The 24308-nt window shown below is 22.6% G+C and overlaps 9 protein-coding genes and 1 non-coding gene across 10 annotated transcripts; 6 read left to right on the top strand and 4 right to left on the bottom strand.

Annotated features, from left to right (window-relative positions):
• Window positions 1–312: 312 nt before the first annotated feature.
• Window positions 313–1588, bottom strand: DDB_G0270284 (carbohydrate-binding domain-containing protein; the record flags this gene model as incomplete). The annotated part of the gene is made up of 2 exons (XM_641586.1): window positions 313–1331; window positions 1435–1588. 2 exons carry the CDS (start codon window positions 1586–1588, stop codon window positions 313–315), a joined length of 1173 nt encoding a protein of 390 aa, XP_646678.1.
• A 1061-nt stretch (window positions 1589–2649) lies between these two features.
• Window positions 2650–4123, top strand: DDB_G0270282 (hypothetical protein; the record flags this gene model as incomplete). Its single annotated transcript, XM_641585.1, has 2 exons — window positions 2650–3435; window positions 3584–4123. The coding sequence occupies 2 exons, from the start codon at window positions 2650–2652 to the stop codon at window positions 4121–4123; spliced, it is 1326 nt and encodes a 441-aa protein (XP_646677.1).
• Window positions 4124–5581: 1458 nt separating this feature from the next.
• vilC (hypothetical protein) lies at window positions 5582–10168 on the top strand (the record flags this gene model as incomplete). Its single annotated transcript, XM_001134479.1, has 1 exon — window positions 5582–10168. The coding sequence occupies one exon, from the start codon at window positions 5582–5584 to the stop codon at window positions 10166–10168; it is 4587 nt and encodes a 1528-aa protein (XP_001134479.1).
• Window positions 10169–10330: 162 nt separating this feature from the next.
• DDB_G0271056 (hypothetical protein) lies at window positions 10331–12472 on the bottom strand (the record flags this gene model as incomplete). The annotated part of the gene is made up of 1 exon (XM_001134478.1): window positions 10331–12472. The coding sequence occupies one exon, from the start codon at window positions 12470–12472 to the stop codon at window positions 10331–10333; it is 2142 nt and encodes a 713-aa protein (XP_001134478.1).
• A 699-nt stretch (window positions 12473–13171) lies between these two features.
• On the bottom strand, window positions 13172–13481 carry DDB_G0270280 (hypothetical protein; the record flags this gene model as incomplete). Its single annotated transcript, XM_641582.1, has 2 exons — window positions 13172–13377; window positions 13469–13481. The coding sequence occupies 2 exons, from the start codon at window positions 13479–13481 to the stop codon at window positions 13172–13174; spliced, it is 219 nt and encodes a 72-aa protein (XP_646674.1).
• Window positions 13482–14008: 527 nt separating this feature from the next.
• DDB_G0271054 (hypothetical protein) lies at window positions 14009–15820 on the top strand (the record flags this gene model as incomplete). The annotated part of the gene is made up of 2 exons (XM_641581.1): window positions 14009–14332; window positions 14408–15820. 2 exons carry the CDS (start codon window positions 14009–14011, stop codon window positions 15818–15820), a joined length of 1737 nt encoding a protein of 578 aa, XP_646673.1.
• A 644-nt stretch (window positions 15821–16464) lies between these two features.
• sgmA (hypothetical protein) lies at window positions 16465–18335 on the top strand (the record flags this gene model as incomplete). The annotated part of the gene is made up of 2 exons (XM_641580.1): window positions 16465–16752; window positions 16872–18335. 2 exons carry the CDS (start codon window positions 16465–16467, stop codon window positions 18333–18335), a joined length of 1752 nt encoding a protein of 583 aa, XP_646672.1.
• Window positions 18336–18588: 253 nt separating this feature from the next.
• On the top strand, window positions 18589–18661 carry tRNA-Ile-AAU-2. Its single transcript has one exon. It is a non-coding gene; the product is annotated as a tRNA-Ile (tRNA).
• Window positions 18662–19318: 657 nt separating this feature from the next.
• DDB_G0270278 (hypothetical protein) lies at window positions 19319–22809 on the bottom strand (the record flags this gene model as incomplete). Its single annotated transcript, XM_641579.1, has 2 exons — window positions 19319–22530; window positions 22632–22809. 2 exons carry the CDS (start codon window positions 22807–22809, stop codon window positions 19319–19321), a joined length of 3390 nt encoding a protein of 1129 aa, XP_646671.1.
• Window positions 22810–23337: 528 nt separating this feature from the next.
• On the top strand, window positions 23338–24252 carry DDB_G0270772 (hypothetical protein; the record flags this gene model as incomplete). The annotated part of the gene is made up of 5 exons (XM_641578.1): window positions 23338–23421; window positions 23657–23720; window positions 23839–23905; window positions 23951–24136; window positions 24192–24252. The coding sequence occupies 5 exons, from the start codon at window positions 23338–23340 to the stop codon at window positions 24250–24252; spliced, it is 462 nt and encodes a 153-aa protein (XP_646670.1).
• Between the last annotated feature and the right edge of the window lie 56 nt (window positions 24253–24308).

Below are 24308 nucleotides of genomic sequence, written 5' to 3'. Positions count from 1 at the left end.
TTTGATTTAAATATTAGGTCTCCACGATTTTAATGGAAACTGTTTACTGTTTTGAAAATATAAATTTACTATTAAAGTGTGAAAGTAATAGAAATAATTGAGTTTTTTTTTTTTTTTTTTTTTTTTTTTTTTTTTTTTTTTTTTTAATATTTATTGTGGTGGGGAAATGGTGTTAGTGGTTGAATAAAAAAAATAAAATAAAAATTAAAAATATCTTATGAGATATTCTCAATGGAATATTTTTTTATAATTCTAATTATTATTTTTTTTTTTTTTTTTTTTTTTTTTTTTTTTTTTTCAGAAAATTAAAAATTAATTATTTATATTTATGGTTGAATCAACAGTACTACTATTTCTTTCTTGTAATTTAATTTCTTTTTTATCAAAACCATGGTCACCAACTGAATTTGGGTATCTTTTTCTGTAAATTTCTAAAAATATAACTAAACCAAAGAATAAAGAGACAACAAAACCTAATACAATTGAAAATTGTTTTGGAATTTCAAAAGTATTTAAACCAGTCCAAATTGATACAAGTGCTATTAAATAAGTTAATCTTGCCAAAAAAGCATGTATGATATCAGGAAATATTGGAGTTTTCTTTCTATCAGGTTTCCATAACAAGTGGCTCATAACACCACCAATTACAACTAAACACATTAGAATGATTGTAAATAAACCAAACCAGGCATGTAATAGATGTTTTGAGAATTTTCTATCTGATGTCATCATAAATGCTAAAATGAAAGCAACAATTGAGAATGTGAATGCTGTGCCTAGTAATAAATAATGTAATGGGAACCAGTAGTGATAATGACGCATATATCTTGCTACGAAAATACCAAATGGCATTAAAACTAAAAATGAGCCCAACATTAATGAAATATGCCAATATAGATACACATCTTTACTATTATTTACTTGAACTGATTTATTAGCACCACTTAGATCAATTGAAATTTCACCACGATTATTTTGACCGTGATATGTTAAATTTTGGGATGAACCTCTTGCCCAAATTAAAGTTGTCATTCTTCCATCCACAAATAAATCTCTATCACCAACTAAATCGCCAGTTACTAATTTTCTTGTGAATTTTATATATGTGTAATCTGATGTTTGATAACCATATGATGTTAAAATATCATTTGTACCACCGACTTTCGTATCGTAACTTGGCTTATTCATTTTTTGAGTTGGTGTTACTACCATATCACTCATATTTAAATTACCTTTATTATCGAATATTCCAATTGCATAATCTGCATTACTCATTCCATTAATTTCATTTCCCCATCCAATACCCAACCATGTTTTTATATTTGCTGATACTTTTTTTTTTTAAAAAAATAAAAATTAAAAAATAAATAATAAAAAAATTAAATTAGTAAATCTAAATTAAAAAAAAAAAAAAAAAAAAGAGTTTATATTTACATATTATTAAAATTTCATCATTTTCTATCAATTCCCATTGAAAAATATAATTTGTTGTTTCATCCAAAGTAACTTGATTCATTGATGAACCAAATGAAATAAAAAATATATTTATAAATAATAGTAGTAATAGCAATGAATAATTATTTTTCATTTTTTTTTTTTTTTTTTTTTTTTTTTTTTAATCTATAAAAAATGAATTTAAAAGAGAAAGTTTAAATAAATTGGAATCATAAATGATAATGTTAAATAATTTTTTCTATTAAAAAATAAAAAAAAAAAAAAAAAAGAAATCAAAAAAGAAGAAATAAAAAAAAAAATAATATTACTATTAAAATAAATTCATTTAAAAAAAAGGTTTTATTATTTGAAAAAAGTAGAAAACTTACATTTCAAAGGCCCAATCCAACTACAAAATGAAAAGGTATTCTTAAATTAAACGAAATCTTGGACTGAATTACAAAAAAAAAAAAAAAAAAAAAAAAATTAATATTAAAATTGTCAGTTGGAAAAAAAAAAAAAATATTAATAATTATAAAAAATAACAACATTTAAAGTAATATTATTTGAAAAATAGTTACCGTTTTTGACAAATTGATTTCCAATGTATCTGAAATCATAATCTTCAAAAAATAAAGAATAATATATGTGGAAAAATAAAAATAAAAAAATAAGAAAGATAAAAAAAAAATACAAATACAAAAAAAATGAAAAAAAATAAAAAAAATAATAAAAAAAAAAAATAAAAAAAAAATAAAAACAAATTGTGTGTATATTTCATATAATTATATGATTTTTTTATTTTTTTTTATTATTTTTTTCCCCACTTTTATTAGAAAACGATGTGTCTTTTAATTATCTCATACTGTGGGTCTTTTTTTATGAGTGTTGAAGTGTGGTGAAAATATATTATTCATAATCAAACATTTTTTAATTTTTGCCAACATAAAAAATTAACAATATACACATTATGGAATATATTCTCAAAAAAAAATAAAATAAATAAAAAAAATATATATATATATAAATAAAAAATAATCTGAAATCTAATGATAAATCATAAAAAGTAGGCAAATATAAATAAAATAAAAATAAATTAATAGATAAAAAAAAAGTAGGGTGAAAAAAAAAAATTAAAAATAAAAAAAAATTTAAAAAAAAAAAAAAAAAAAAATGATCGAAATTTGAAAAACACATTCTTGTTAATATTAACAAATGAAAATTTTTTCATTATTTTTATTAATATTTATTTTTGTTAATATTGTAAAATCAAACACTACACCAAAATCATTATTTAAAAATGAAGAAATTATAGATTCAAGTGAAGATGTAAAAGTTATATTAATAATGACATTCAAAAGAATGAATGATTTTAGTAAATGTTTAGATAGTATAATTAGTGCAAATCATTCTAACGAATATCATTTAGTATTAACACAATCAGTTTCAATGAACGATTATAACGAGTATAATCAATTGGAAGATATTTTAAATGAAAAAATAAACCAAAATCAAAATCAAAAATTATTTAAATCAATAACACATATTGAAACTGAATCATCAAGTAAACAACCATATGGGAATGCATATTTTGCATTTAAAAATTTAGTACACGGTATGAAATTCACTGTTGAAAAGTTATTTCCAAATTTACAATCATTAATTATATTTGAAGAGGATGTTGAAATTTCAAAAGATGTTTTCGAATTTTTTGAAGCTTCAAAATCAATAATGAAAAAAGATAAATCAATTAAATTCGCTACCACTGCATTCTTTCTACATACAACTCATCCACAATATAATTGGTTATTAGATAAACCACTTAAAAGAAAAAGTATAAGAAATGAAAACTCTTTATCACTTTTAGTACCAAATCAATTAAATAAAGTCACTTTTAATGGTGAAATTGAATTTAAAGTTTTATCTTGGCTATTAGATAGATCAATTATTAATCAATTAATTTTAGATTTTAATATAATTGAAAATTGGGTAATTGAAAATGTATGTATTTTTATTTTTTTTTTTTTTTTTTTTTTTTTTTTTTTTTTTTTTTTTTTTTTAAAAATTCACACCCCCATATTTTTGGGTTTTAAAAGGAACCAAAGGTTGGTATTTATTAATAATTTTTTTTATTATTATTATTTTATAGAAATTTGAAGATAAAATTGAAAATAAACCAAATACGAATAAACCAGAATTATTAAAAAATAATTGTGATTGTTGGAATCATGATAGATATTTAGAATTAAGATTTAAAGGATTAAAATTCATTGGATCACAATCACCAAGATGTAATCATATACCAGTTGGTGGTTTTGGTTTAAGTAGTGTTTTAGATGACTATGGATTCCCTGTAAATCAAGATTACATAAAGAGTAATCAATTTGTAATGGGTGATGAAATAAATGGTGAGAAAAGTGTTTGGGGAATTGTTAAAGAATTTTTACCAAAATTTGAATGTCCTTCAAGGATTAATTGTTACAATAATCAAACGAATCAATATTGTGGTACATTAAAAGTTTCAACTTGTTTAAACATTTGGGGACCACCACCACTTCAATGTGTACCATGTAGTGGTAGGAAAACTTCAACTTTAGATCCTCAATGTAATCAAGAATTTTCATCTTGTTGTAAAGAAAATTGTAATGCTCATAATCCATTTTTCATTTCAATTCCATCCTTACATTAATGTAAAAAAAAAAAAAATAAAATAAAAATAAAATAAAAATAAAAAAAATATTTTAAAAATGAAAATAAAAAAATAAAAAAAAATAAAAAAATAAAAATAAAATTCAAATCAAATTGATTTGATTTGATAAACAAACTTTTTATTTGAAAATAAGAAAACCTTGAACCATCAAAAAAAAAAAAAATAAAAAATAAAATGAAAATAAAAAAAAAGAAAAAAAAAAAAAAAAAAAGATTTTATTTGGTTGTGTGTTGGGCAGTTTGCACTGGTTTTCGAAATTTTCGCCCATTTTTGTTTTTTTTTTTTTTTTTTATTTTATTTTTTTTTTTAATTTTATTTTGTTTTGTTTGTCAAAAGATAAAAAAAAAAATTTAAAAATAATTAACGTGATAGTACAAAGATATATTGTTGTATTTTTAGATTATTTTTTTTTTTTTTTTTTTTTACCTTCATTTTATTTATTTTTTTTTCCAATTATTAGTTATCATAAAAATAACAATAAATAAAAATAAATAAAAATAAAAAAAAATAAAAGAGAATATAAAACAAAACAAAAAAAAAAATAAAAAAATAAAAAATATAAAAAAGGACATTCATTGTTTCAAATATCACATATTATATTTAACAATATAAATAAATACATTCACCCACAACTTAAATATACACACACCACACTCACACACACTCAACATATACCACCACATACACACAAATCACAACATATATTTTAACTGTATTGTAATAAAAATAATAATAATAATAATAATATCAAGTAAGTTAATTTGTAAAATTTAATTAAACACTCAAAAAATAAATAAATAAAATAAAAAATAAAAAATAAAAAATAAAAAAAAATAAATAAATATAATAAAAAAAAAAAAACAATAATAAAAAAAAACATTGTCACATTAATTAAAAATAGAAAAAAAATCATTTTTAGGAAATCAACTAATATATTATTTTACTAATTACTATATAAATATATTAATTGAATTTAATTATTGTTTGGTTAGATTTTTTTTTAATATCTTAATATTTAAAGAAAAAAAAAAAAAATCATTAAATTTTAAAAGGTAAGATTTGTTTAATTTTTACAAAAATAAAAAAAAAAAAAAAATAAAAACAAAAATGAAACAGAACCAAAAATAAAATTGAATAAAAAAAAATAAAAACAAAAAAATTAATTGTTTTAGATGAATTACATAAATTATTATTTAATTTTTGAAAGAACATACTAATCAAATTATTTAAATTTTATATGGATACTCTTTTAATTTTATTTTTATTTTATTTTTATTTTTATTTTTATTTTTTAATATAAAATAAAATTTTGAAATCCATTAAATTTATTTTTATTATATATATATAATAAAGTAAAAATTGTTGTATTTATATAAATATATATATTTAATATTGTAATAATAATAAAAAAAGTAAAAAAAAAAAAAAAAAAAAAGAATGGATGAAGAAAGAAAAAAAAGATTAGAGGATTTAAAACAACAAAGTTTAGAATTAGAAAAGGAAGCACAAGAAAGAGAGAAAAGAAATGAAGAAAGAAAGAAAGCACGTGAAGAACAACAAAGATTAGCAGCGGAACAAGAGAAAAAAGATGAAGAAGAAAGATTAAAAAAACAAAAAGAACGTGAAGAGAGAAGAAAGAAACGTGAGGAAGATGAAAAGATTCTAAAGGAAGAGATGGAGAAATTAGAGTCTGATAAAGCAAATAGAATAACATCGCCAAAAACTCCCACAAGTGGTAGTAGTAGTATAGCATTATCACCATCAACATCATCTTATTCAATCTCTGAGAATAGTGGTGGTGATTCATCAACTTCATTATTATCAGCACAAGCAATTTCAGCCAAAGAAGAAAGAGAGAAAAGAAGAAAAGAATTGGAAGAGGAAGCTAAAAAATTAGAATTGGAACAACAAAAAATTAGAGAAGAACGTGAAAAAAGAAAAGAAGAAAGAAGATTACAACAAGAAGAAGAACAAAGAAAACTTCAAGATTTATTAGATAAAAAAGATTCTGAAAAAATTGAAAAATTAAAACAAGAAGAAAATGAAAAATTAGAAAAAGAAGAAAAAGAGAGAATAGAAAAAGAATTAACTGATAAAAAAGAAAAAGAAGAAAAAGAATTGGCTGATAAATTAGAGAAAGAACGTCAAGAGAAAGAGTTGGCTGATAAACTTGAAAAGGAGAAAAAAGAAAAAGAAGAAAAAGAATTGGCTGATAAACTTGAAAAGGAACGTTTAGATAAAGAAAAAAAAGATAAAGAAGAAAAAGAATTGGCTGATAAACTTGAAAAAGAATCTCAAGAAAAAGAGTTGGCTGAGAAATTAGAGAAAGAGAAAGAATTGGCTGATAAACTTGAAAAAGAACAAAAGGAAAAAGAAGAAAAAGAACGTCAAGAGAAAGAATTGGCTGATAAACTTGCAAAAGAACAAAAGGAAAAAGAAGAGAAAGAATTGGCTGATAAATTAGAAAAAGAACGTCAAGAGAAAGAATTGGCTGATAAATTAGAAAAAGAAAAACAAGAAAAAGAATTGGCTGATAAATTGGAAAAAGAAAAACAAGAAAAAGAATCACTTGAAAAATTAGAAAAAGAAAAACAAGAAAAAGAATTGGCTGATAAACTTGCAAAAGAACAAAAAGAAAAAGAAGAAAAAGAAGAAAAAGAAGAAAAAGAGAAACAAGAAAAAGAAGAAAAAGAAAGAAAAGATAAAGAATTAGCAGCAGCAGCAGCAGCAGCAGAAACAGAAAAACTTGAAAAAGAACGTTTAGAGAAAGAGAAAAAAGAATTGGAAGAAAAAGAATTGGCAGAAAAGCTTGAAAAAGAAAAACTTGAAAAAGAATTAACTGATAAATTAGAGAAAGAGAAAAAAGAGAAAGAATTAGCAGATAAATTAGAAAAAGAGAAACAAGATAAAGAATTGGCTGATAAGCTTGAAAAGGAACAAAAAGAAAAAGAAGAAAAACAAAGAAAAGAGAAAGAATTGGCTGATAAATTAGAAAAAGAGAAACAAGATAAAGAATTGGCTGATAAACTTGCAAAAGAAAAAGAAGAAAAAGAAAGAAAAGAGAAAGAATTGGCTGATAAATTAGAAAAAGAGAAAAAAGATAAAGAATTGGCTGATAAAGTTACAAAAGAAAAAGAAGAAAAAGATAAAAAAGAAAAAGAATTTAAATTAAAATTAGAAAAAGAACAAAAAGAAAAAGAATTAAAATTAAAACAAGAAAGAGAATTTGCAGAAAAAGAAGAAAGAGATCGTTTAGAAAGAGAGAAAATTTCAAAATCTATTGAAAAAGAAACAAAATCATCCACAATAACTGATCAATTTAAATTATCAATTGAAAAACAACTTCAAAGTCAATTAGAAAATAAAAAGAAACCAGTACAAGTTACTGAAGATAATAGTAGTAGTGATGGATCAACATCAACTTTAACATCATTAACTAAAGATAGAGTTAAAATGAAAGGTAGACAAGCACCAAGTAAAAGTCATAAAGCACCAGGTTCAACTTCAACTTCAAATGGTGGTGGTGATGATGATGTGGGTAGTGATCAACAACCATCATTATTATCAAAAGCATTAGAAAGTAATAAAAATAATGAATCATCTCCAACTACTAAAAAGAAAATTGTATTACCACCTGGTGCAGTCGGTGGAATAATGGGGTCAATGGCATCATTGGCAATGGAAGCACAAAAAAAGAAAATGGAAATTGAAAATAATAAACTTTTATCAAATGTTTTAAAGGATGAACCTGCAGCACCAAATTTCGTTAGAGGTAGATCACAATCTGTATCAGTCACATCAACATTGAAACAAGATCCAAATAAATTTTTAAATCATAAAAAGAGTATTGATACTTATTCAGGCCTAAGAGCAAGATTAGTTCATTGTAAAGGTAAAAAGAGAATTTTAACCAAAGAGGTTGAAATCTCAATAAATTCATTGAATAAAATGGATGCATTCGTTTTAGATTGTGGTATTGAAAATTCAAATGTTGGTGGTGAATCAGTTGATAGTAATTCACATTCTACCATTTTCACTTGGTATGGCTCAAAATCAACTGCCAATAAGAAAGCCAAAGCAGTTGCAATTGCAGAAATCATTAAATCTCACGAAAGAGGTGGTCATGCTACAATAATTAAATTGGATGAAGGTGATGAAAATGAATTATTTTATAAACGTATTGGTGGAGGTTCATCACATAAATCTACTATTAATCCAGATGGTGGTGATGATTTAGAAGCGGAATTAAATTGGGCATCATCATTCACACTATTGAAGTATTTAACTGATAAAGATCAATTAATTCATATTGATACTAAATCATTATCAATGGAATTATTAGAGTCTGATGGTTTCTATGTATTGGATACTGTTAGTGAGTTCTATGAATGGTCAGGTAGAAATTCCGATCAATCATTAAAGGAACAATTCCATAAGAAATGTCAAGAACGTTTAAAGAATAATCAACATAGACAATCATGGGTTGAATCAGTTGTATTATCAGAAGGTGGTGAAACTGTATTATTTAGAGAGAAATTCTTTGATTGGCCAGATCTTTCACATGAAGTTTCCCTACAAAGAATGGGTTTTGGTAAGAAGAGAGTATTTGATGTTTCAATTCCCTATGAAAAGAAATCACCTGCAAAGATGAATCAATTCCAAGTTAGAGAAATGGTTGAAATTGAAAGAGCTGAAGAAGTACTCAAAAGTGATGGTAGTGGTGAGTATGAGATTTGGTATATTGAAAATTGTAAATCCTATCCTTTACCAAAGGAAGAGTATGGTCATTTCTTTAGTGGTTGTTGTTATTTGATTAGATATACCTACACCAAATGGAATGCACTCAAATATGCAATTTACTATTGGCAAGGTGCTGATGCATCTCGTCAAGACGTTGGTTCATCTTCATTACTCTCAAAAGATCTTTATATTGAAACTAGTGCTCGTGGTGAATGTTCTCAAGATCCTGAAAGACAAGGTAGAGAAACCAATCATTTCAATATGATTTTCAATGGTAAAATGGTTGTTCATAAAGGTGATAGAACCACTTACCAATTCAATAATAATACCACTAGAATGTATCATGTTTTTGGTAAAAAATCAAATGCAATCACTGCTTCACAAACCAGTAAACTTTCTTCAACTTGTTTAAATAGTAGAGATTGTTTCATCATTACCAATTGTTCAACAAATCAAACTTTTATTTGGGAATCTAAAGGTTCAAATAAACAATTGAAAGAGGAATCATCAAAATTAGCTTCACTTTCAAATAGTATTTCAAAATCAAAAACTAATCCAATCATTAAAGTCATTAAAGAAGGTTCAGAACCTGACGAATTTTGGAAATTAATTGGTGGAAATGGTAAATATGCAAACTTTGATTATGTTTATCAAAATGTACCAACTGATTGGGAAAATCAAATTAAATTATTTGCAATCGTAAATACTGGTACCATTATTAGAGCTGATGAAATCTATCGTTTCAGTCAATATGATTTAACTCCAAGTAAAGTCTATCTATTGGATAATAGAAAGAATGTTTTCGTTTGGTCAGGTTTAAGAGCACAAGAAAAAGAAAAAAAGAGAGGTATGGAAATTGCAATTGATTATGTAAAATATTTAGCTGATTCTAGAACTGAAAATGATGTTTTATTCATTACTCAAGGTGATGAACCACTTTCTTTCACTTGTTATTTCCATTGTTGGGATTCTTTAAGACTTAACAACAGCAACAACAACAACAACAACAGCAATGGTTCTTCAAATAATACTGCTGATGGTGCTGATGAACTTGATGATGGTGCATCACCAAAGAATGCTGTTAATCTACTAAAGAAATATTATCAAGTTTTACCATTTGAAAAATTAATTGAAAAGAATACACCTCCTGAAATTGATCGTTCAGTTTTAGAAATGTATCTTAGTGATGAAGATTTTGAAAAACATCTTGGTAGTAGAGCTGAATGGGATGCTTTACCAGCTTGGAAAAAAACTGAAAAGAAAAAAGTTTCTGGTTTATTCTAAATTAATTAAAACAAAACAAAACAAAACAAATTTATATATATATTAAAACAAAATAAAACAAAATAAAAAATAAAAAAAATGTATACAGTGTAATAATTATTTAAAATTTAAAAAGATAATCTTTTTTTTATTTTTTTTTTTTATTTTTTTATTTATTTGTATTTATTTACAAAGATTTTTAAAATAATTATAAAAGAAACAATTATTATCATTAATTAAATTTTCAAATAATTTTTCATTATTTGGTAGTTTATAATTTAATTCATTCTTAAAATAAAGTAGTGTTTCAATTTGGCCATGTTCGAATGCATCTGAAATTGGAAATTTTACTTTTTGATTGAGAGATTTGTGAAATAATATAAAATTACCATAAAAGAGTGAATAGGATAAAACGCGGTCAATAAAATCACCAATTTGTGCTTTATCGATTTTTGTTGATAATATATATTGAAATGATTTAATATCACTTTTTTTTACAATCTCTTTTATTACTAGCGAGATGTCTTTTTTAAATTGGGACATTTTTGGGGGAATAATTTTATCTAATTCACCTCTAAGATAATATGTACAATATATTTGAGCATTTGATTGAAGTAGTGGTGTGATTGAATAATCAACTAGAGTTTGGTGGGAATATTCTTTATTAATTAAATATGATACTTGTTCAAATGTTGTAAAATCCAATTCAATATCTTCATTATTATTATTAAAAATATTTGTAATTTGATTTGAACCTGTGTAAAAAGGAATATTTGAAAATAAATCACTATTACCTAGTGATTTATTATTGAAGAATTCAATAAATTTAATATAATCAGTTAATGGAATTTTACTGATTGAAATTTTTAAATAAACAAAATTGGCAATTTGAATTTTAAATTCATTTGTAAAATCAAACCAATTTTCAAAAATAAAATTAAAATTTTGAAAATTGAACCAATTTTTAAAATTTGTTTGTTGTGGTATTTTATTGATTGTTGTTGATTTTATTAATGTTTGATAATGGTTATTATAATTTTGTTTGAAATGATTTGCAATTTTATAATTAAATAAAAGTAATTGGAATATTGGATTATTAGTATGCTTTTCTTTATCATATTTATAAATTAAATTAAACATTTCAATTGATTTCATAATATAATAAGGTGATATATCTCGATTAATTATTAATTTATTTTCTTTACAAAGTTTTTCAATTATTTCAATTCTATCATTTCTAAATAATTCAATTATCGATTGATTTGAAAATGATTTAAACAATTTTAAATCAAATGATTCATTATCACCAAAGAATTTAATTTTAAAAAATGAAAAATTTTCTAATAAATTGTTTTTACCAAATGTTGTAAATTTAATAAACATTTCAAATAGTTTCTTAATATTTTCAATTGATGTTATTATAAAAGTGGATGGTGATGATAATAAATTATTTAAATTATCAATTAAAGTATAAACACTTGATGATAATTCTTTTTTTGTAAATTTCATTTTATTAATTTCATCAAATAAAATTAAAGATATTATTTCTAGTGATGATTTGTTTGGTGGTGGTGATGGTGGTGATGGTGAAACTATTGATGACATTAATAAAGAATTTTCAGAATTTTTTATTAAAGTTTTTATTTTTATATTTTCAATATAGGTCTTTTCTTTTGAAAATTGTAAATTAAATATTTGATGAAATGATTGAAAATTTGATAATATTGATACTATTTTACAACACATTAATAATTTTGATAAAGATTCTTTAAAAATTTTAAAATTAAAAAAAGATTCCAATGGTTTTAAATTTGAAACTGTGGGTTTAAGTTTTAATACATTTACAATAAATAATAGTTTTTTAATGATTATTTGATTAATCGTTTCATTATCATTTATTAATGGTGAAATAAATTTTGATGACGGTTTAGTTGTTATTGTATTTGAAAATGTTAAATTCCATAATATTTCAATTTGATCTTTTGTTAATTTTAAGTTTAATTTTAAAAATAATGATTCATATAGATATTGAGATACTGATATTGAGCCGATTTCATATGATTTGAAAAATGATGAAATGTTAGGTTTAAATGAATAATTTTCAACCAAAACTTTTAATGCTGCCATATTATCGACTTGTACTGATATTCTTTCAATGTGTTTACAACATGATGGAAGTTGGAAATATAAATTATAGTTTTTAAAAAGTATTGAAAAAAGTTGGAAATCATCTTTAAAGTAATTAAAAATTGAATATTTGAAATTAAATTGTTTTTCTGTAAGTTCTTTATTCATTGTCGTAACCATCATAGATCCTATAACCATTGTTGGATGTTTGAATTCACAATTAAATACTAAATATTCACATTTTTTAATTTTTTCTATTAATAATTCGAAATAACCATTTCTAATCATCCATTCTACTCTATTAATTTCATTATATGAATAATTTCTAAATATTTGTTTTGATTTAATTTCTTTAAAAATACATTTTAAAAGGAAAATATTTTTAAACACTTTCCAAAATAGTATTTCAAAATTATTATTATTATTATTATCCATATAAAAAAAAAAAAATTAAGATAAAATTAAAAATAATTACAAACCATTCAACTTTTTTTTTTCAACTTTTTCAATTTTTTTTTTTTTTTTTTTTTTTTTTACCAAAACCTTATTTAATATTCACAAATTTTCTTTTTTTTCTATTACTTTTTTTTTTTTTTTTTTTTATTTTTATTATTTTGTTTATTTTTGAGTTTATATTTATACTAAATTCATATTAATAACAAAAAAATCAAATAATATTTAAAAATGAAAAAAATAAAATTAAAAAAAATAAAATAATATAAAAGAAAAAAAAATTTTATTTTATTTCTTTTCATTTAGTTGATATCAAAAATAGAGTTTAGTCAATTTAAAAAAAGTTTAAATAAAAAAAAAATAAAAAAAATAAAAATTAAATTTGTTTTGGTAAATGTTAAAATAAAAATATTTTATTTAAAAAATTATAAAAAAGGTGAGTATTTAATAATACCAATTTCCACTTCTGTATGATCTATAATACCATGGTTGCCAATACCATTGTCTACTTGGTCCCCACTGCCATGATCTACCCATCCATTCTGATTTGTTGCCCATTTGTTCTCCTGAAACACCAGCATGTGTCTCAACTTTTGGTGAACTATGGCTACTTAATGATGCAGTTGGATTTCCAAGTTTTGTTAAAGATGCTTTATAAATATATAAATTAAAAATAAGTTAGTTAAATTATAATTATTTATCTTTTTATCTTTTTTATTTGTTTATTTGTTTATTTCTTACCAACTAATGTCATAATTATATTATTATAATTTTATTAACCACAAAAGGTATGAAAAAAAAAAAAAAAAAAAAAAAAATTATTTATATTTTTTTTTTTTTATTCATCAAAATTTAAACTTCTTTTTTAGTATTTATTAAAATTTCAAATCTTGATTATTATCTTAAAAAAGAAATCCTCTGATTTAAATAAGAAATAAAATAAAATAAATATTATTTACCATTTTTACAAATTCAGAAAAATGGATTTTTTTAAGGGTGCTAAATTAATACTAAAATATTATTAGAAAGGGGTTTATTTAAAAAATATACTATACTCAATTTTAAAGGGGAATACAAAAAAAAAAAAAAAAAAAAAAGAAAAAAAAGAAAAAATTCTTTTATTATTTTTACTTTTTTTGATATTTTAAAAAAATACAAGTTAAAATAAAATAAAAAGAAAATAAAAAAAATTAAATAAGAAAAAAAAAAAAAAAAAAAAAAAAAAAAAAATTCACTTTTTCACTATTTCAAAATTAATTAAAAAAAAAAAAAAAAAATAGAATGAGTGAAAATAATGAGGGTAATATCAAAAATGGAGATGATGATAAAATGATGCCACCACCTCCGTCTAATTTCTTAATGCCACCACCTCCTTCAACACTAATCAAAAAATCACCCAATAAACAACCACAACAACCACAACAACCACAACCAAAAGTTGAACTAATTTATAAAGAACCAGAATGGAGCAAATCAAACCCTGACATTGAATATAAATTTGAAGTTATAAAGAGTGGTACAATTATAGAACATATTAATTTAAACAAGAAACCATTTTATTTAATTGGTAGATTACCAATATGTGACATACAATTAGAGCATGCAGTAAGTTATCATTCATTTATTCATTCATTCATTTAATACAATACAATACAATTAACTTTTTTTTTTTTTTTTTAGACAATTAGTAGACAACATGCAATTATACAACATAGAGACGGAGGGAAATTATATTTGTATGATTTAAATAGCACACATGGTTCAATGATAAATAAACAAAAATGTAAACCAAATATTCATATACCTATTAAAGTTGGTGATGTAATAAAATTTGGTGAATCAACAAGATTATTTGTATTGGATGGACCAAATTTAAATTTAAATTATAATGACGATGATAATATTAATAATGATGAAAAAGAAAAAGAAAAAATTAAAGAAAAAGAGAGAGCCAAAGAAAAAGCAGCATTTTTATCACTTTTCACTTCAAACAACTCTTCTTCAAATTCTGATAATAAACCTCTTATAAATAGAGATGTTTGGTTAAAAGATGACCATGATGAAGAAATTAGAAATCACTATAAAGAACAAGATGATGATAATAAAGACCTAGAAAATAATAATAATAATAAAAATAATAAAAAAAGGAATCAAAATAAAAATGATGATGATGATGATTATGATGAAGATGATTTAGATAATAGTAATAATAAAAGAAAAAAGAAAAGTCAAGAAGATGATGATGATGATGATGATGAAGATAATCAATTTTATGATAGAACGAATCAATCAAAAGATAAATTACAAAAACAACAACAATTAAAATTAAATGATCAATCAATAACAGAACTAATTGAAAAAAGAAAACAATTTGAAATTGAGAAACTTTCACTTCAAAAACAATTTAAACAATCAACATTATTAAATAAAAATAATAATAATGATAATGATGAAGAAGATGAACTCGATAAATTTATGAATGAAAATGAACAAGAATTAAAGAAAAATACACAACAAAAGATAATGAATTCTTTAATAACAATTGAAGATCAAATTAAAAAATTAGAATCAATTTTATTCTTAAAACCAGATTATAAGAAATATTCTCAATCTTTACAATCTTCATTAAAATCAATTCAATTAAATGATGGTATTGATAAATCAATTGAAAATAAAACAACTGTCATCACTACCACAACACCAGCACCAACAACCACTTTAACTAATTCAACTATTAAATCGACTGAAAATAAATTAATGTTTAATGATGATACTGAAAATAAAATTCAAGAAAATAATAATAATAAAAATAATAATCCAAATAACAATAATCCAAATAATAATAATAATAATAATAATAATAATAATAAAAATAATAACAATAATAATAATAATGATAACAATAAATTGGGTAATCTTTTGGAAAATGATATACCAGAAGAATATAAAGTTAAACAAAACCAAAAACCAAAGAAGGTTTACACCCCAGAAGAAAAAATAAAAAAATTAAAAGAAAAACAAGAATCAGAGTATGTCAATTTAATTTCTAGAGAAAATAATGATGGTGATGAATCAAATAGGTATGGTTATTAAAAAAAATAAAAATAAAAAAAAAAAAAAAAACTTAATAAATCTAAACCTTTGTGGAAAAAAAAAATGACGAACTAATTGCTATTAATAAATATCTAATCAAAGGTTTTTTTTTTATTTTATTTTATTTTATTTTTTTTTTTTTTTTTTTTATTTTATTTTATTTTGTGTTTATAAAATTATTTTAGTTTAATAATAGATTTTTTTTTATTTTTTTAAAATGTATCGGAAACTTATGCGAATAAAATTAAGTATCTTTATGAAAAGTAGAAATCCTTTTCTGGGATAATTAAATTTCACACCAAAAAATCAGTTATAAAATGTTTTTTTTTATTTTTTTTATTTTTTTTATTTTTTTTATTTTTATTTTTTTTTTTTTTTTTTGTTTTGTTTTACATTTTCAGATTATAATTTTCTTTTAAGTTGAAAAAAAAAAAAACACACTTTTTTTTTTTAAAAAAATCATTTACTCATACTTTAATTTATAATTTGCTTTTTTCTTATATATTTCATATATTTATTATTTATTTATTTATTTATTTTTTTTACAAAGGGGAAAACAAAGATATTGGTGTTTGGTCTTTCTATTGTTTTTCTTTGTAATAAATAACCTCAAACACCCACACACAAAAACAAAAATAAACACAATGAAATCCATACCAATAATTTTATTAGTATTGATTGGATTATTATTAGCATCTGTATATTCCCATGACATTTTAATTACAGAAAAAGGACAAAAATCATTAGATAAATTAGATAAAGCAGCAGCAACAACTTTACAACATGGTGAAAACATTCAATTAAGCTGTGATGTTTGTCAAATTGGTGCATCATTATTAGAAGATTTCATTAAAAAGAATGCTTCATTAACAGAAATAATTAAAGGTTTATCTGACCTTTGTATTGCCTCAAAAGAAGAACAACCAGAAGTTGTATGTATATTTAAATCTAATAAAAAAAAAAAAAAAAAAAAAAAAAAAAAAAAAAAAAAAAAAAAAATTAATTTAAAAAATACTAATAATAATAATAATTATTTAATATTTAAATATAGTGTACAGGTATTTTAAATAATTATGTACCAATTATAGTTGATGTACTTATTCAATCAGATTTTACACCATCACAATTATGTGGATATTTTAAGATTTGTTCAGCAACAGGATCATCAGAATCATCATCAATTTCAAATTCATTTGATAATGAATATAGACAAGAATCATTTAATAAACCAACAATGAAAGTTAATAAGAAACCACAATATAAAGATTTATCAAATCAAGAACCATTGGTAAAAAAATTTAAAGGTAATGATAGTATTGGTTATATTTTACAAATTTCTGATGTACATTTCGATCCAGATTATAAAGTTGGTTCAAATCCAAATTGTGGTAGACCATTATGTTGTAGAGATGGTGTAGGTTCAGCAGGTCCAATAGGTCATTACCTTTGCGATATCCCATTTAGTACTGTTGAATTGATTTTCCAACATTTGGCAACATTGACTGATCAATTGGATTTCATAGTTTGGACAGGTGATAATCCACCACACAATGTATGGGAACAATCACAAGCTCAACAAGAGTTGGCCACCGCAACATTGGCACAGGTCATTCAAAAGACTTTCCCAAATACACCAGTTTTACCATCGTTGGGTAATCATGAAGCTTACCCAGCCGATCAATACGTTTTACCAAATTCACAATGGTTATTGGACTCGATTTACACCTATTGGGCACCATGGTTAGATGCCGATGCTTTGGAGTTGGTTAAAGAGCGTGGTTATTATACATCGTTGATTAAGCCAGGTCTTCGTGTTATGTCATTGAATACTTTGGAGAATGATATGATCAATTTCTATAATCTCCTCCCAACCTATTTAAAAGGCCCAAATAATCAATCGGATTGGATGATCAATACATTGGAACAAGCTCAATCCAATGGTGAAAAGGTTTTAATCATTGGTCATATTCCATGCACTGTTAAAAGTGCTTCAACCGATGGTTGGTGTGCAATGTATGAACAAGTGGTAGGTCAATTCTCTGATGTTATCATTGGTCAATTGTATGGCCATACTCATTACGATCAATTTTCAGTATTCTCCGATGTTGCAACTCATACAATTCCAACCGGTATGAATTATATCGTTCCATCATTAACAACCTATCAAAATCATGAACCTGGTTATCGTATTTATCAATTTGATTATTCAACTAATCAAATTGTAAACTACTATCAATATCATGCAAACATTACTGAAGCAAATGAAACTGGTGCCTTAAATTTCCAATTGACTTATAGTGCTAAAGAACTCTATAATATGGATGATCTTTCACCTACCTCTTGGACAAAAGTTGCCAATCAAATGAAAACTAATTCAACAATGTTTAATAGTTATTTCGAAAATCTTAGTAGTTCACCAATTAAAGAATCTTGTGATCAAGCTTGTCAAACTAAATGGATTTGTCAAATCTTTGGTATCACTTCTTCTGAATTCGATAAATGTTATGGTGTTTAAAAAAAAAAAAAAAACCTCAATTAACTAAATTTACACTTAAAAAAAAAAAAAAAAATAAAATTTAAAATTTATCGTATCGATTTTTTGAAAATATAAATTTGCAATATTCTTGTTGCTGGAATTTCTTCAATTTATTAAATTTTAATAAATTCACCAGAATAGTTACGGTTGAGTTTTTCCTGCTTATTTTTTCCTTTTGTTGTAAAAAATAGTTCGCACTTTTTTGGATAAAATAATTTTTTTTTCAACGGATGCTCGATTAGCTCAGTCGGCAGAGCGTGGTGCTAATAACGCCACGGTCGCAGGTTCGATCCCTGCATCGAGCACACATCCTTTTTAATTAAAGGAAACGATATTAAGGGTTCAATTCCCATATAGCTAAATCGAAATTAACCAAACTACCATTTTAAGTGGGTATATGTTTTGTTATTGGAAAAGTCTCCATTGATTTTTTTTGAATTGTGTGGTTGGCTCTGAGTATTTTATAAAAGCCAAATCTTATAAGAATCCTTTGACCAATTCATCTTATTATTTGACTTATTTAGTTAATTAATTTTAAATACTAACATATTAAAAAACTGAATAAAAATAATAACTATATTTTAAAACTCCTCATTTGAAAACTCAAATTGAAAAAGGAATAATTTCTTTTCATTTAAAAAAAATAAAAATTTAAAACTATTTCCTTTAATGGATACTAATTAATCAATGTTAAAAAAAATGAAATTTTTTTTTTTTTTGGGTAATTTATTGGTGAATTGGGAATTGCAAGAGCTCATTTACCTGCGCCATATCCATGATTAGAAGGATTAGAGGAAAACTAGATTCTTTTAAAAAAAAAAAATAAAAATATATGTATAAAAATAAATAAAAAAAATAAGGATTATTACAAAACAAAACAAAACCAATTAAGGATTTATTTATTTTTTTTTATATAATGTATTGAAAATTGTATTAAAATAATTAAAATAACTATTATCAATTTATGTTAAAAAATTAATTTTTGAATTTTTTTTAATTGACAAGTAATGAGGATCATTTAGTTTCTTTTTAATAAAAGATCTAGAAGGTTTATCATTTCTATGAACCAAAACACAAAGGATTATTTCTTTTGAGAATTGTGATGATTTACCTTTGTTTGTATTATCATATTGTTCAATTAGAATATCTGATGATAAATCCATTAATAATTGTACGACCTTTCTTAGATTAGCAACATAACTTTCAAACAATTCATCGGATACAGCAGTGGCAACACCATTATCATCACGATCTAAAAAGAAATCCTTTGCCAATTCCAAATCATATTCGATTAATTCAGCATCTTTTGGTTGAAAATATCTTGTTGGACCACCATAGAGTATGGCGAATTCCATTGCTTGTAAAAATGATCTACTAACTGAAGCTAAAATATCATTACCTCTCTCCAATGACTGAGTACTATTGTAAATGGTTTTCAAATGTGGACTTAATGATTCTAATATATCGGATATTCTATCATTTGTATTCAATGGTGGTGATGAATAGATTGATTCAACGATTGATTGTTTACAATCATAGAATACCACACGAGTACCAATGAAATCGACCAAAGATTTCAATGTATCAGCGATTGTAATTTGAGTTGAAGAAAAGAGTTCCTTTAACTTGCCTCTTAATGTTTCATTATTGAATGAATGTTCATTGATATAGGTATTAATATTCAATAGAATATAGTCTAAATTATTAACGCAAATACATAGTTTTTGAAGTGTCATTGTTTGAAGTTTTGTTTGAATTACCGTTTGATTTGGGTCAGGTATTGCTTTTGACATTGTTAATGAAGATTGTAATTGTGAAGAGATTTGATTTGAAGATGTTGAAATACTTTTTCTAATTTTACCTTTATTTTGAATTTTCTCATTCAAAGAGCTAGGGTACAATGTTGTATGTTTTGATTGATTACACATTGTCATTTGTTCAATTTGTGTATTATAAGTTAAAAGACAATTTGCATTAAACAAAGCGGATAGTGTTAAAATGAATGCAGGGAAATTATCAGATAATGAACCTTTCATTTTAGCCAATGTTGATATAGTTTGATAAAACATAGTAAACATGTCAACAACCGATGATGAATGTTTAACATCCTTATCCAATGGTGTGAATTTATCAAGTTTAAATATATTTTCGAACCATTTTGTGAAATCTTTTTCTTGATTTTGACACCATGTACCAATGACTGATGAAACATAAGTTTTAACGGGTGGTAATGAATCTTTTGGAATTAAATCAAATTTCTCCAACATAATTTGAAAGTTTGATGCTGATTGAACCGATTGAATTAACATTGGTGATAGGAAATAAACATCGGCAAATACTAATTTCAAATCTGCTGAATAAAGATTAACCACCTCTGTCAATGCCAACATTTTAGATTTACTATTAAACTCTTTAAAACCACTTGTATAAACATCTAAATTCAATTTAATCTCTGGTATTAAACTTTCAACAAATTCAGAGAAATTCTCTAAAGTTAATGGTTTAAATTGTTCTGAAATTCTTTGATAATGTTTTGATACTGATGATGTTATAAATGATATAAATGAACTTTCACTTGTTTTTAATTGTATTGAATTTCTCGATGACGATGATGACAACGATGACGAAGTTGATAAATAATTCCACATCTCTCTTGACTGAACATAAATTGAACAACATAAATGAATATCCTTTGTTGGAGATGATGTTGTACCTCTATAACTATGTACATCACTTAAGAATTTAACTAGCCATTGAGCAATACTTTTCAAAGTTGCCTTTAATAATGGACCAGCACTTGTATTTGGATCTTGAATTAATGATAAAGAATGTTCAATTAAATTTTGAATTGCATTTAATGATAATTGTAAACGTCTCAAATGTCTTTCATTTGGTTCAGCATTATATGCCAATATGAAACAATTCAATTGACAAATCATCTCCATTGTTGGTGTAATTTTCAATGCAACTGAAAATGGTTTTAAATTTGTTGAAACTCTAAAATGTTCATCACCAATAAACTTTATTGAACCACTGTCATCATCAAATTCAAATAAACTATAAAATAATAAATCTTCAAATAAATTTGTATTTAATGGAAATTGATATGGTATAATTTTATCAATTTGATATTTTGTAGCTTGAATTGCTTGATTTAAATTATTTTGTTGAGATGGTGAATTATTATTATTATTATTATTATTATTATTACTATTATTATTATTATTATTATTATTATTATTATTATTATTATTATTATTATTATTATTATTATTATTAATAATTGGTGATTTAATAATTAAATTACCAATAAAATAATCTAAATTATTAAATGGTGTTAAATAAATCGTATCTTGATTCGATTGTGGTGGGGGATCTTGTTGAAATGAAATCTCTAAATTATAACAAAGTAATTTTAATTGATTAATGGTTGAATTATCTTTTTCATCATATGGATCATTATATTTAATTAAATTTGAAAAACTTGCCAAAACTATATACAATTGTCTTTTTAACCAAATTAATAATGATTCTTGAGTATCGAATAAATTAAAATTAAAATTTTTTAATAACCATAACCTATATAAAATTGAACTGAATGGTGGTGGTTTATTAGAACTATTATTATTTACTGATGATGATGGTGGTGGTGGTGATAATGCTTTAATAAAACCATCATGTTTAACTTTTGAAATTTCATTTTGAATTCTAAATGTCTCTTCTTTCTCTAAATCAACTATATCATTTGATCTACCAAAATGACAAATTAATAAATAGGTTTCATAACTTGCAAAATGAAATTGATCTTTTGATAAAATACCATAATTATCTGGTAATAATCTTTTAATTTGATCATTACTACTATTATTATAACTATTAATATTATTATTATTTAAACTACTATTACTACTTGTACTACTATTGGATGAATGTGTTGATTGTGGGCTTTTTATTAAATGTTGTTTATTATTATCATTATATAAACTGTTATTATTGGTGATAGATGTTGTTGTTGCTGTTGTTATTGTTGTCGTTGGTGATAATATATTACTATTATTAGTGGAGGGTGATGTAGAATTTGGTTGTGGTGGTGTTATACTTTTATTAGGGATTACTGGTAATGGTGGGTGTTGTGTTGGTGGGTGTGTTGGTGGTGGTTGTTGAGGTGATGATTCTAAAAAAAAAAAAAAAAAAAAAAAAGTTTGTTGGGGAAATTAGAAGATGTTTTTTTCTTTTGTCTATTTTTTTTTTTTTTTTTAATTTTAATTAATTTACTTTTCAAAAATTGAATTAACTCTTCAACATTTAATGAAAGAAAGTTACTATCATTTATAATTGAATATTTTGAATATTTCAAAATTTGTGAATTCATTTCGAATATATATTCCAGTAACAGTTTTTTATCATTCTCTAACTGTTGTACTGATATATTATTCTTATTACTCATATTCATTTCTTTTTTTTTTGTGTTTTTTTTTTTTTTTTTTTTTTTTTTTTTATTACTATTTGTTAAAATCTGTACAATTATATTATTAATATTATTCAAGTGAATTTGGAAAAAAAAAAAAAAAAAAAAAAAAAAAAAAAAAAAAAAAAAAAAACAAAAAAAAAAAACAAAAAAAATAATTGAACTATTTCAAGTGGTTACCCAAAAATTAAAAAAAAAAAAAAAAAAAAAAAAAAAAAAAAAATATAAAAAAATTAAAAAAAAAAACAAAGTATTAAGTTTATTTATATTATCAAAAAAAATTAAATTTAATTCTAAAATCTTAAAAAAAGTTTTTAATTTCTTATAAAAAAAAAATTTTTTTTTTTTTTTTTTTTTTTTTTTTTTTTTTTTTTTTTTTTTTTTTTCTCATTCGCCATCAAAAAAATTATTTTTGTTGATGGCGAATTTATTGGAACTGCCATTCTTTTAAAAAAAATTAAAAAAAAAAATTAAAAAAAGTAAAATTAAAAAAAAGATAAAAAAAAATAATAAATGGATAATAAACATTCATATGCATATCATAAAACTGTTATGAAAATAAATAAATATTTAACACACTTTCCCACCATTAAGTGGGTATTTTATTTTTTTTTTTTTTTAATTTTTTTTTTTAATATATTTTATCCACATTTAGAATTTATACATTTTTTATTATTATTTTTTTTATTATCATTTTTTTTTTATTTTTAAATTTGTCATTTGTGTAACAAATATAAAAAAATAAAAAAAAAAAATAAAAATAATAGTAATAATAATAATAATAATAATAATAATAATAATAATAATAAATAAATTTTTATTCTAAATTTAGAATTTTTTTTCCCCTATGAGTGTAAAAATATATCAAAAAAAATTGTTTTTTTCATCTCAAAAAAGTAATTCATTTTTATTACTATTATGATTATCTATTATTATTTTCATTATTATTGTCAAAATATTAATTTTTCATTATTATTTTTATTATAATCTTTTTTTTTTTTTTTTTTAGATGAGATCATTACAATTTTGGTGTTAAATATTTGAAATCTTTGAAAATGCACAAACAATTTTTTGCTGCGTTGTAAAAAAAAAAAATTATAATTTTTATTTTTTAGAATTTTTAAAGGGGTAAATTTGACAATTTTTTGCCGTTTAGAGGACGGTTTGGAAAAAAAAAAAAAAGAAAAAAAAAAAAAAAGAAAAAAAAAATTAAAAATGGCTTAGCCATTGGGTTTATAAAATTTTTTTGCAACCTGCATTCAGTTAATTTGAAAAAAACATTTTTTATTTTTTTAATTTTTTTTATTTTTTTGTTTTTTTTTTTTTTTATTTTTTTTTTTCTAAATTTTTTTTTTATCAATAAAAAGAAAATTTTTTCCATTTTTTTTTTTTTTTTTATCTTACCATTTTTATTTATTTATTTATTAAATTATTATTTATTTATTAAATTATTATTTATTGAGTTGTGTAAACTACCTTCCAAT

The sequence above is a fragment of the Dictyostelium discoideum genome, assembly GCF_000004695.1.
Source record: "Dictyostelium discoideum AX4 chromosome 1 chromosome, whole genome shotgun sequence".
NCBI classification, from domain to species: Eukaryota; Evosea; class Eumycetozoa; order Dictyosteliales; family Dictyosteliaceae; genus Dictyostelium; species Dictyostelium discoideum.
Note: the sequence above shows the minus strand (reverse complement) of the source record. Positions and strands in the feature narration are given on the sequence as shown.